Source organism: Ovis canadensis, chromosome 20 (genome assembly GCF_042477335.2).
Source record: "Ovis canadensis isolate MfBH-ARS-UI-01 breed Bighorn chromosome 20, ARS-UI_OviCan_v2, whole genome shotgun sequence".
Lineage (NCBI taxonomy): Eukaryota > Metazoa > Chordata > Mammalia > Artiodactyla > Bovidae > Ovis > Ovis canadensis.
The window spans coordinates 25,158,083-25,170,645 of NC_091264.1; the positions used below are offsets into that span (position 1 = coordinate 25,158,083).

Here is a 12,563-nt window from a genome sequence, read left to right on the forward strand (position 1 = left end):
AAAGGGAAAAAATGAAGGGAGAGATGAAGTTTCTTGAAGAAAGGAAGAGATGAAGTTAAAGATTATAATTTTTTTTTTTTTTTTTACTATTTGCTAGCTGCTTTACAAATACTCTCTAATCCTCACAATCACCTTGTAAGGTAGGTGCTATTATCATCCCCATTTTACAGATGAGAATACTGAGGCTCAGTTGGGTTGGATAGCTTACTTAAGGTCACACAGTTGGGGAGCAGCAGGACCGTGATTCAAAACCAGGCAATCCGGCTTCAGACCCTTGCTCTTAGCCACAGCGCTGGGCTACCTTTCAGGTTAAAATTCAGAAATAGACATAACCGTGTGCTTTAGAGGTAAGGAATAAGAACTGTTATAAAAGCCCATGGGAGGCAGTGCAGGTCAGATTTAAATGTCTAAGGATAGGGCAGCTGGAGGAGAATAAGGCTGAAACTTCTTTGGTAGTGCCTGTTTATGATGAGGTATAAATTAGGAAAAGACTATGCTTTCACAGAGCAAAGCCAATGCGGCCCCCAAGTGCTCTCTTGGTCATATGACCTCTGACCCATCCTGGAGCAGAAAAAATGAGAGCTGTGATACAGGACAGGGAAGGGACGTCCAAGACCACAACTTGCAAAAGGCAGGATATGGGTAAAGGAAGTGGCTCAGAGGGAGGAAGGTCTGCAATAGGGCTGTGTGGAGGCCTTCCTCTCTTGTCACCCGACACATGCCAACTGTGGGTGAAACCAAGAGAAACCATCAACCAACCCTTGATGAAACCAAGGGATGACGGGGCTAACAAATGTGCAGTGTGGGTGAGGATAGTCTGAGTAGTTAGGGTTAATATAGTGATGCAGGTCACAAGGGGTTTTTAACCTGATGTCTGTAGATGACCAAGGAGTCTCTAGAGGAAATTCAGGGGGTATGTGACTTTAGGAGAAATGATATCTTTATTTTCACTAACCTCCTAACTGAAATGCAGTATTTCCTTCAGTTACGTATGTTGACAACAAACTACAGTTGTTATCAGCAGAGCTTAGATTTTGTCACCAACAGAATCACAAATATTTTCACATTACAGTAAAACTGCTGCAAATATCTTAAGATATAATTTATACTCATCATTACTTAGAAATTATAGTTATTAGACCCACAATTATTAAATATCATGATTTTTGTATTTTTTTATATACTGATAACTATACTTCAATATAACTGGTTTCCTTCATAATGCTATGTATTTTATGCATTTTTAAATATTCTGGCCAAGAGCATTTAATGGGGAAAGAATGGACTCATCAACATATAGTGCTGGGAAAATGAGACAGCCACTTGGAGGAAAATGAAGTCAGACTCTTACTTTATATCATATACAAAGTTTACTCGGAATGCATCAAAGATCTAAATTTAAGAACTAAAACTGCAAAACTCTTAGAAGAAAACATAGGGGAAAATCTTCATTATCTTGGATTTCACAATAGTTTCTTAAATAAGACACCAAAGTCACAAGCAAGGAAAGAAAAAAATAGATTAAATCTAATTTCATGAAAATTAAAACTGTTGTATACCAGAAGACACTATCAACAGGCAACCCACAGAAGGGGAGGAAATATTTGCAAATCACATATCTGATAAGGGTTTAATATCCAGAATAAATAAAGAACTCCTACAATTCAACAACAAAAAGGGGAAAAAAATCTCATTTTTAAACCGGTAAAGGAATCGGCATTTCTCCAAAAAAGATATGCAAGAGACCAATAAGCACATGAAAAGAGGCTCATCATATTTAGTTATTAGGGAAATGAAAAAAAAAAACACACCCTACAATGTGATACCATTTTACACCTAATAGTATGGCTATAGGAGAAGGCAATGGCACCCCACTCCAGTACTCTTGCCTGGAAAATCCCATGGACGGAGGAGCCTGGTAGGCTGCAGTCCATGGGGTCACTGAGGGTTGGACACGACTGAGTGACTTCACTTTCACTTTTCACTTTCATGCATTGGAGAAGGAAATGGCAACCCACTCCAGTGTTCTTGCCTGGAGAATCCCAGGGATGGGGGAGCCTGGTGGGCTGCCGTCTGTGGGGACGCACAGAGTCGGACACAACTGAAGTGACTTAGCAGCAGCAGTATGGCTATAACAATAATTTTTTTAAAAGGAAAATAACAATTATTGGAGCGGATTTGAAGAAATTGGAATACTTGCTAACGCTAATGTGATACAGCAACTGTGAAAAAAATTTTCTCAAAAAATTAAACATAAAATTACCATTTCATCCAACAATTCCCCTCTTAGGTGTATACCTAGAAAAATTACAAGCAGAGACTCAAACAGATACTCCTATGCCTAATACTCATGGTGGGATTATTCACGATAGCCCAAAAGTGGAAACAATCCAAGTGTCCGTTAACAGATGAATGGATAAACAAAACAAGGTCTATACTTACAATGGAGTATCATCAGCCATGAAATGAAGTACTGATCCATGCTACAACATCATGCTAAGTGAAATAAACCAGACGTGAAAGACAAAGATTGTATGGCTCCACTTAAATGAAATATCTATAATAGGCAATTCAGAGAGACAGAAAGTAGAAGAGAGGTTAGCAGAGACTGGAGGCGGGGGACATGGGGAGTTATTGCCTAATGGGTACAAAATGTCTGTTTGCAGTGATGAAAAAGTTTTGGAAATAGCGGTAATGGTTGCACAATATCATGAATGTCATTAATACTGCTGATCTGTACATGTTAAAATGGTTAAAATGACCAATTTTATGTTGTATATATTTTACCACAATAAAAAATGTTAAGAAAGTTATTCTGAAAAGAGGTTCATTAGGTCTGATAGATAGCTAAAAGGTTCAAACACAAAAACAGGTTACAAGCCCCTGAACTATAGCACTTACATAGTTGTTCTGGTATCATTAATTAGTCCACCACGGCTGCTTTTTGTTGTTATTGTTAGGAGACTGGCAACGGTGGTTAATCAAACAATGTATTTATTAAATATCATCCCTGGATGTTGCGGGGGACAACTAAGGTCTTTATGCCAAGTTTTCAATCAAGAAAGTGATACAGAGACTTCTCTGGTGGGAAGAATCTGCCTGCCAATGCTGGGACATGGGATTGATCCCTGGTGGGGGAGGATTCCACATGCCTCGGAGCAGCTAAATCCATGCACTGCAGCTACTGAGCCCAAGAACCATAGGGCCTGTGCTCCACACCAAGAGAAGCCACCGCAACGAGAAGCCCACGCAACCCAACTAGAGAGTAGTAGTAGGCCGCAATTAGAGAAAGCCCTTGTGCACTGACAAATATCCGGCACAGCCATAAATTAAAAAATTTAATAAAAATTTAAAAAGAAGGTGATAGAGGACAAACCACACACACACACACACACAAAACACAAAAAACAACTGAAGAGGAATTATGCAATAAGCTAGGGGTTCTGATGACAGGAATTCAGAAGAGGAAAACAGAAGTAGGCACCAAAGGCAGCAAGTAGTTTCAGGGCTGCCAGCTTGGCTGCGGCTGAATGGCTGCACATACGCACCTGCACTCCACGTGGTGACTGACGGTGCTGATGTCGACGTCCGCGTTCCCAGAGGAAGCAGTCTTCTTTCTGTGTTCCTGTTGAAAGTTTTCCTCATTGTACACGTCTCGCTTCACATCATATGTGAAAGAACTTTGCCTGTACCTAGAGGCAAAACTCTGGAAGCTCCTGTCTGGTTGCATTGTTCCTGGAAGAGAGGAAAGAAATTGAACAAATGACACTTAAAAAAATATCTAGATCCTTGACACATTTTTATGGAGATAAAATTTCCGTATAATGGTAGCATATCTACAAAATGTGGCAAAGAATCCACAGGCAACGCAGGAGACACAGGAGATGCAAGTTCCATCCCTGACTTGGGAAGATGCCCTGGAGGAGGAAATGGCAACCCACTCCAGTATTCTTACCTGGAAAATCTCATGGACAGAGAAGCCTGGCGGGCTATAGTCCATGGGGTCACAAAGAGTCGGACACGACTGAGCAACTAAGCATACCTACATAATGCATCAGTTTTAGGAAACTTTCTCATTTAGTGTACAATCTTATACCTAAAACAACCCTATAAAAAAAGCCAGGTGTACAATGTATGGCAAAAACCACTACAATATTGTAAGGTAATTAGCCTCCAATTAAAATAAATAAATTTAAAAAAAGCCAGGTGTATATTCTCATTTTCCAAATGGAGAAACCAAAGCCTGAAAGTTTAAACAGCTTTGGCTGTTGAATATTTAGTCAGGACTAGAACCCAAATGTCTGGCTAGAAAGCCTAGTTTTCTTCATATGTTGTTCTGTTGCAAAGAAAAGATTAAGAGGCATAAGTATAACCACTAATTTTCACTGAAAATGCTAAAGGTTAAGGGATCAGCATGGGGTTTTCTAACTCCTTTTTTTTAAAATCTAAAATAGCATCCATCATTATCCCTTTATCTTTTCCTTTTCCTCACAACACTTAATAGCGCCTGACTCAGTATTTGTCTGTTTGTTCATTGTCTGTTTCCCACACTAAAATATAATTTCAAGAGGCAGGACTTTGTTCCAGGACCCCAAATACCGTGTGACATTTAGTAGGCCCTCAACAAATATTTTTTGAATGATGGTCGAGTATCTAGTTAGTGGCATTATAACATAGCAGAAAAAGCATGGCGCAGAATATCAGGATTCTGGAGTTCTAGCTCTGGCTTTTTCTTTTTTTTTAAACAACTAGCTGTATGACTGGGGGCAAGTTTCTTAGAAACTGAGTTTCAGTTTCCCTGTCCATAAAATGACATGGTTTGACCGTATGACCTCTAAGGGTCATGAAAAGTGAAAGACAGTGAAGTCGCTCAGTTGTGTCCAACTCTCTGCGACCCTACAGCCCTGTGGGCTGTAGCCTACCTGGCTCCTCTGTCCATGGGATTTTCCAGGCAAGAGCACTGGAGTGGGTAGCCATTTCCTTCTCCAGGAGATCTTCTTGACCCAGGGATCAAACCCAGGTCTCCCTCATTGCAGGCAGACGCTTTACCATCTGAGCCACCAGAGAAGCCTCCTAAGGGTTATATCAAACTTTAAAAATATGTACTATCATCTCGCTCTTTTAAAAAGAATGAGAAGAAAGAGTTAATGAGGATGGATATAGTCCCATCTCTTGGAGAAAGTGCAACTATTCTTGATCGTCTGTGTTTTTGAATAATAAAAAGGGCACGCAGCTAATATTCTTCCACATAAATGTAAAAAAGTAGATCTATATTTATCATCAACATCACATACAACATTCATAGAGCACTTAATATATACCAAGCATTGCACTTGATTTTTTCATGAGTTATTTCTTTTAATTCCCACAACAATCCTAACACTACTTTTGAAAGTAAAAGTGAAAGTCACTCAGTTGTGTCTGACTCTTTGTGACCCCATGGACTATACAGTCCCTGGAATTCTCCAGGCCAGAATACTGGAGTGGGTAGCCGTTCCCTTCTCCAGGGGCTCTTCCCAACCCAGGGATTGAACTCAGGTCTCTCTCATTGCAGATGGATTCTTTACCAGCTGAGCCACCAGGGAAGCCCGAGAATACAGGTGATAAAACTGAGGTTTTAGAAATGTTAGGTAACTCAGCCATAGTTATATAATGTATTTTTACTCTCAAAACATAGGGTAGCAGGCATGTACTGTATAACACTATGAACCAATGATCAAAGAAGTGAGAGTATAGTTAGGGAATACAGAAGAGGATGGAAGAGCTGCTTTACAATGTATTACTTGAGAGGATCAGTACTCTGTGTCTTCCAGAAAAAAACAGAACTATACACTAAAACATAAGTAACATTTTCCCCTTTACCCGACCCATAGGAATACTGACCCATCCTTCCTTGCTTTTCCTATGTAATCTTACAATAAACTTCTATGATTAGAATATATCTGTTCCTGACAACTAAAAGAGCTTAATTAACCTGTTTATTATATTGAGATTATAAAAACTGCCATCCTGGGACTTCCCTGGTGGTCCAGTGGTAAAGAATCCTCCTGCCAACACTATTTACAATAGCTAGGACATGGAAGCAGCCTAGAGGCCCATCGATGGATAAGCGGATAAAGCAGTTGTGGTACACAATGGAATATCACTCAGCTATAAAAAAGGAACACATTCAAGTCAGTTCTAATGAGGTGGATGAACCTAGAGCCTATTATACAGAGTGAAGTAAGTCAGAAAGAGAAAGACAAATACTATACATATTAATGCAAATACATGGAATCTAGAAAGATGGTATTGACAATACTATTTGCAGGGCAGAAAAGGAGACACAGACATAAGGGACAAACTTCTGGACCCAGTCGGGGAAGCAGAGGGTGGGGTGATTTGAGAGAGTAGCACTGAAACATACACATGACCGTGTGTAAAACAGATAGCCAGGGGGCATTTGCTGTGTGACCCAGGGAACCCAAAGCTGGTGCTCTGTGACAACCTGGAGGGGTGGGATGGGGAGGGAGGTTCAGGAGGGAGGGAATATATGTCTGCCTGTGGCTGATTCATGTTGATGTGTGGCAGAGACCATCACGATACAGTGGAGTAATTATCCTCCAATTAAGAATAAAATAAAATTTAAAAAGAATCCACCTGCCAATGCAGGGGACCAGGTTCCATCCCTGGTCCGGGAAGATTCCACATGCCGTGGGGCAGCTGGGCCTGTGCACCACAACTATTGAGGCTGCACGCCCTAGACCCTGTGCTCTGCAAAAAGAGAAGCGACCACAATGAGAAGCCTGTGCACCGCAACGAGAGGCACCCCTGCTCGCCTCAGCTAGAGCAAGCCCACGGGTGGCAACGAAGACCCAGTGCGGCCAAGAAATAAATAGCAATAAAATGTAAAACAACTGCCATCCTGGGTTAGATGGAGAGTCTAGAATCCAGCACTTTGTTTCTGAAATGCCACGAAGCAGGTGGGAAGCCGGCAACGTATGGACAAGCATAATGGAAGCAGTGGGCCAGGGAAAGGTGGCTGCGACTACTCTGTTCTAGCAATTATTGTCATGGGGGATATGGGGCTCAGGATGCCCAGATCTGATCTTTCCCCAGGGAAGCCATAATTTCAGATTTTCATGTGAAATCTTCTGACTTTGAAATGTTGTCAATCACCTTACATATTTTTAAAAACACAGTCTGCATCTAACAAAACATCTCTGCAGGCCAGATTCAGTCTGACCCAGCAGCATGTGACCTCTGATCCAGAGCCTTGTTGTTAAAAAAACAAAATATTCTCGTCTCCTCCCATCACAAATTATAACTTATCCCTCAAGAATTTCTCTCTCTCTCAAAGCTAAAGCATTTTTTTTTCTGTTGTCACACCCTTGGGAGGTATTATATCTCATCAATTGACTCATGGAAAGAAGCATTTCTCATTATTGTCTTCAACCTACATCAGTTATATCTCAAAAGGTAGCCATGTTCTACTAGACTAGGATTTGGTAAGTTTGCCTGCTATAATTTTCACAATCTTATAAATTTCTACCATATGCAGTCTTGGCCTTCATTTATTTCTGACTCAAGAATGCTTTTCCACCTGTGGTCAATTAATTTATGGTTGTTGCTATTTAGTCACCAAGTCAAGTCTGACTCTTTTGTGACCCCATGAACTATATATAGCCCACCAGAATTTTTTTATAGTCCATGGAATTTTTCCAGGTAAGAATACTGGAGTGGGTTGCCATTTCCTTCTCCAGGAGATCTTCCCGATCCAGGGATCAAACCCACGTCTCTGCACTGGCAGGTGGATTCTTTACCACTGAGCCACCAGGGAAGCCCTGGTCAATTAACTTAGTGTTCCACAAACATTTGCTGAATGCTAGGTGCTCAAAGGATACAAAACGACAAAGACTCTACAATTTAGTAGAATAAAAATACCAAAATATGGTGCTATCAGAATTTAGAGGTATGAAAGGCAGAAATTAACTTTTATTGCTGGCCTGCCACAGCCAGTTTCTTCACACACATCATCTCAAAAGATAGATATTATTTTCCTGATAATAATTATCCTCATTTTGCCAGTGACTTTAGTGAGTTCCTCAGTCATGCAACCATTAAACAGCAGAGCCAGAATCTGAACCTTGTCTTTTTGATTCTAAAATAGATGCCACATCTAATGCCACATGATGTCCTACAGAATGAGATTAATAACCCCAGCTAGGTGAAGGCCTCCCTGGGGAGATAGGGCTCGACTGCTCTGGCTAAACTGGAGGCAGGTAAGAGAATAAGGCATTTCAGGAAGAGAACAGCATAAAATTACAGAGATAACATTAGGCAACTGATTCAACAGGTCTAAGTAAAATCAGTGTCAAACCCAAAAGGTTGAGGCCTATTTTTGGAGTGTCCTGAATGCTGGGTTGAACCTGGACTTTTCAGCAATCCAAAATGTTCAGGAAGCAGTAGTAACATGCACAGACATGCTTCAGGAAGAATCATGTCAGTGGTAGAGTCTAGAGCTGTACTGACCGGCACAGCAGTCACTGCTACCTGTGAAAACTTAAATTTAACTTAATTAAAACAAAATGAGGGAATTCCTTGGCAGTCCAGTGGTTAGGACTCAGCTGTTTCACTGCTGTAGCCCCAGATTCAATTTCTGGTCAGGAAAACGGGTGGCAATGCCTCACGTTCTGTGGCATGGCCAATACGTAAAACGAAAATGTCAGTTCCTTAGTCACAATAGCCACAGTTCAAGGGCTCAAGAGCCATGCGTGGTCAGGACTAGCAACTAGACTGGGCAGGTATTAAACACTTCTATCCTCGCAGAAAGTTCTACAGGACAGCACTGGAGACAGGAGAGACCGGGGCAAAAAGACCATCAGAGCCCTCTATTATTATGGCAGTCTGGCAGAGAGGCAATCAAGTCACAACTCAGGGACCACAGTCTGAGTGGCTAGGAGGGGCGGGTGGAAAGCTGTCTTCAAAGGGCTTATCATATAACTGGCTAAAGGCAGCAAGGGAAAACATCTTTCAGTTACTGTTTTGTTTCCAGCAGTCATCTCTGGAATTTCTTCAGTTCCACTAGTCTTTCTTGACTTCACAGAAAACCTACTGGCTTGTTTTCTTCACTAACACGACCCTTCTCTTTAAAGCATGATGATCAGAAGCTATTACTGACAAGTGGCAGATGCACTTTAATGTGGAGAAGATGATGCATTTCAGAAGAAGGTCATCCGAACCACACTGGTGGGATAATGACCTTTCAGCTGAGACACAACACAAGAGGGACTGTGTCTTACTGATTCCTAACATTCCCTGATGCTTCCTGCCAGCAGACAAAAACATTCAGGTGGGTGGGCCATGATCTGAACAACTTTAGGTTTCATTTTCATATTCTACAAATGTGACATAATTTGGGGCATCTGGATTCACTACTAATTAATAGAAATTAATCTCTATAGCCCATACTTGGTCTTACAAACAACAGCATCATCTGGGAACTTGTTGGAAATGCTAATTCTCAGGCCCTACCTAACAAAACACAATTAATCAGAAACTCTGAGGATGGACCAGCAGTCTGTTTTAAGAAGCCCTCCAGATGATTCTGGTACACAGTGAAGTATGAAGACCACTGTAAATGTAGCTAATTATCTTTATTCAGTCGGACAATCAGGATTAAACTTGGAGCACTGTTAATATAGGCACTTTTGACCTAGCTCCTTCATCCACATACTACCCCTATCCATCCAGCCATCCACTGATTCTTTTACATAAGGTGCTAAAAGCACTTTAAAAGCCAAGAGTAAGATATTTAAACACAACCCAATTCAACCCAATTTTCTATTACCCCAATTGATGTGAAATCCTGAAACTGTTTCAAGATTATCCTTTCATATGGTCAGCTTTCACATGTTCTCTATAATCGTGGGAAAGGAAAATTCACTTTCAGAATTTCAAAATAAATATTTGTAATTCCATGAGAAAAAAACAGGCCTTTGCCCATTTTAACTATGCTTTTATGGTGGAATGTATGTGAAAAAGAAAGGCACAAGCAAAGGGCATTGCTTTCAGTACCTTTCCGTCACTTGGTCTGGTGGCTGGGGATGAATGATCAGAGGACAGCCCTCAAGGAGCTGACCATCCGACACACAGACAACTGCCTTTAATGCGACCTGGTGAGAGTATTACCAATGGGCTGGGTGGAGAGAAACTCATTGTTGGGCTGGGGATGTTGAAGAAGGGGCTGCTGAGATCCATCAACAGAACTTGAAAGGAACAAGGGGCTGAGAGGTGGGAGTGGGGACTCAGTTAGAAGGAACAAGAACGACACCAGTGAGGTCTAAAAAGCAGAAGGCGCGCAACTGGGCATCAAGCCTCGGGAGGAGGATGGCAGCGGGGTGCGTTGATCAGGGGGAGGCTCCGGCAGCAGGCCAGTTCTGGGGCTTATGACGGCTCAGACCAACGAGTGTGGAAGGAGTCAGCCTGCCAAACGCACGCGCCGTCTTTCCTCATGGACTTTCAAAAGCAGGGACCGCACAGAGAGAGAAGCTCCCAGGGAGGACAGTCATTCATTCATTCCGCAAACACTGACTGAGTGCCCTCGACGAGCCTGACCCTGCGGTGACAGTGGCCCGGGGACTTCCGAGTATAACGCCGGGGCCGGGGGGAGTGGTCCCCGCACCCAACGCCGGAGCCCGGGCCCCGCCGCCGCCACCACCTGAAGCCCCGGCCCCGGGCGGCTCCCGGGTCCCTCGGCTCACCTGGTTCCCGGGCTACGGCGGGAGGGCGGGCGCTGGAGCCGGAGGCAGCTCCGGCCGGGCAGGCGGCGCTGCGGACGCGGACGCCGGCGGTTCCCGAGCCGTTGCGGCCGAACCCGCGGGCCTCCTTGATGCCAGGCCTCGCGCGCCGCACTTGGCGTAAGTGATGCACCCTAAGTCTCCAGACAACTCTTGTGGACAGAAGACGCAGGAGGAAACTGGAGGCTAAGAGGGTCCCCGAGATCTCCAACCCCGACTGAAGGACGCCCTCCTGCCCAGCTCCTCCCCCCAAGACCCCTTAACCTTCTGAAGCTCAGTCCCTGTCACTGCCTCTCCGTGTCTGCATTCCCTCTTTGCCCAGTTGCAGTTTTCCACTTGCTTGATTACTGTAGTAATGTCTAATATATTATTCACTTTACCTACGGCTTTAAAAAATACATTTACGTCTTTATTTAGCTGCATCAGGATTTAGTTGCAGTACGTGGACCTTCCATCTTCCTAGCTGCAAGTGGGATCTAGTTCCCCGACCAGGGATCAACCCAGGGGCTCTGCTCCAGGAGCATGGAGTCTGAGCCACTGGACCAACAGGGAGTCCCTACCTATACCGTTTGTAATCTGTCTCATCCCCAGAAGGGCAGGAATTTTTATGTCTTTCTTTAATTGCTGTATCATTGGTGCCAGAGCAATGTGGTAGATCTAGTAAGTACTCAATAAATCTGTGTTGAAGAAGTGAATGATTGTGCCACTACTCACTGTAGGCTCCACGTAGGCAGCCGCTATCTGCCTTTCAACCAACTTCCCATTAGAAGTGCCTGGTACCTAGTAGGCATTCAATATATATTTGCTGAGTGAGTGAGTGTATTGCTCATCTTTATTCTTTTGCTCACTCTCATGTCATCATCCCAATTTGTTGGATAAATACATGAATTTCTTAGAATTCCAGCTTCCAAGTTTTCCCCCTTTTATCCATGCACTCACCTTGATCCCCTACTCTTACCTCTCATATCTTTACAGCTGCATTTTTGCTCTTGCTTCCTCCTACCTCCAATACTTCTTAGAAAGCTCACTATCTGCAGTTTGGCTTGGAACATTTTTAAGCAACATGTCTTCTAAGGCAAGAGAATCTAGGCTGTCACACTGAATCCAAAGAGAGCTTTCCGCAGATCACCTATGACCCTTGTTTTGGGTTTTATTTTTCCTTGAGAACTGAGGATCCTGCAATGCCTCCTAAGTTGAGATCATGTCCTTGTTCATAATTTGCTCAGCAAATATTTATGGAGTAACTTCTATGTTCGAGGCCCTGAGCTAGATGCTGGGACAAGATAGGCAAAATTTGAGCACTTCAAGGGATGCATAACACAAAAGAGAATAGTCATGGATAGTGATGGGAAGTGTCCTGGCTTGAGCCCAGTTAGTTCTAAAAGAAATGACCAAGAATAAGATAGGGTCCAATTCTGCTTATTGAAACAAGTCTTAGGGTAGGAATAAGTTAATAGTGACATGAAGGTATGGGGTTATAATACCTTGCCCATTCACATTTATTATCTTGTTCAGCTTTCAGGTGGGAAAGTAGGGCAGCAATTCTTTTTTGCATAAACTGGAACTAAGGTCTAAGAAAGGTCAATTGACTTGCCCAACAGGATACTGCCAGAAAACCACTGTCTGCACTGTTCTTACTCTGAGAGGCATGATTACAATTCTTAAAACCCTCTTTGCTGGAAGCTCTTCAAGGTAGGAATCAGTTTCAAACCTTCAGGGTAAAGGTTTTAAAATGTTTCTCCAAGGGAGATACCAAGAACTTTTCTGAACCTGGCGCATTTTGTA

At 42.7% G+C, this 12,563-nt stretch overlaps 2 protein-coding genes across 34 annotated transcripts in view; one reads left to right on the plus strand and one right to left on the minus strand.

The window, feature by feature from the left end:
* SLC26A8 (solute carrier family 26 member 8) overlaps nucleotides 1-12,563 on the minus strand; it is an 83,184-nt gene that overhangs the window by 69,656 nt on the left and 965 nt on the right. For 16 of the 33 annotated variants that reach the window (XM_069564206.1, XM_069564208.1, XM_069564217.1 and 13 more), the window contains exon 1: nucleotides 2,443-2,647. In XM_069564206.1, coding sequence (XP_069420307.1) covers nucleotides 2,443-2,482 — 40 coding nt within the window. In that variant the 5' untranslated portion in view covers nucleotides 2,483-2,647. Of the gene's footprint in view, nucleotides 1-2,442; nucleotides 2,665-3,548; nucleotides 3,736-12,563 lie in introns of those variants that run through there. The other 17 variants (XM_069564194.1, XM_069564203.1, XM_069564186.1 and 14 more) reach the window with 4 other exon arrangements.
* MAPK14 (mitogen-activated protein kinase 14) overlaps nucleotides 10,338-12,563 on the plus strand; it is a 75,703-nt gene continuing 73,477 nt past the window's right edge. The window contains exons 1-2 of the mRNA XM_069564222.1: nucleotides 10,338-10,898; nucleotides 12,380-12,470. Coding sequence (XP_069420323.1) covers nucleotides 10,871-10,898; nucleotides 12,380-12,470 — 119 coding nt within the window. The 5' untranslated portion in view covers nucleotides 10,338-10,870. The remainder of the gene's footprint in view (nucleotides 10,899-12,379; nucleotides 12,471-12,563) is intronic.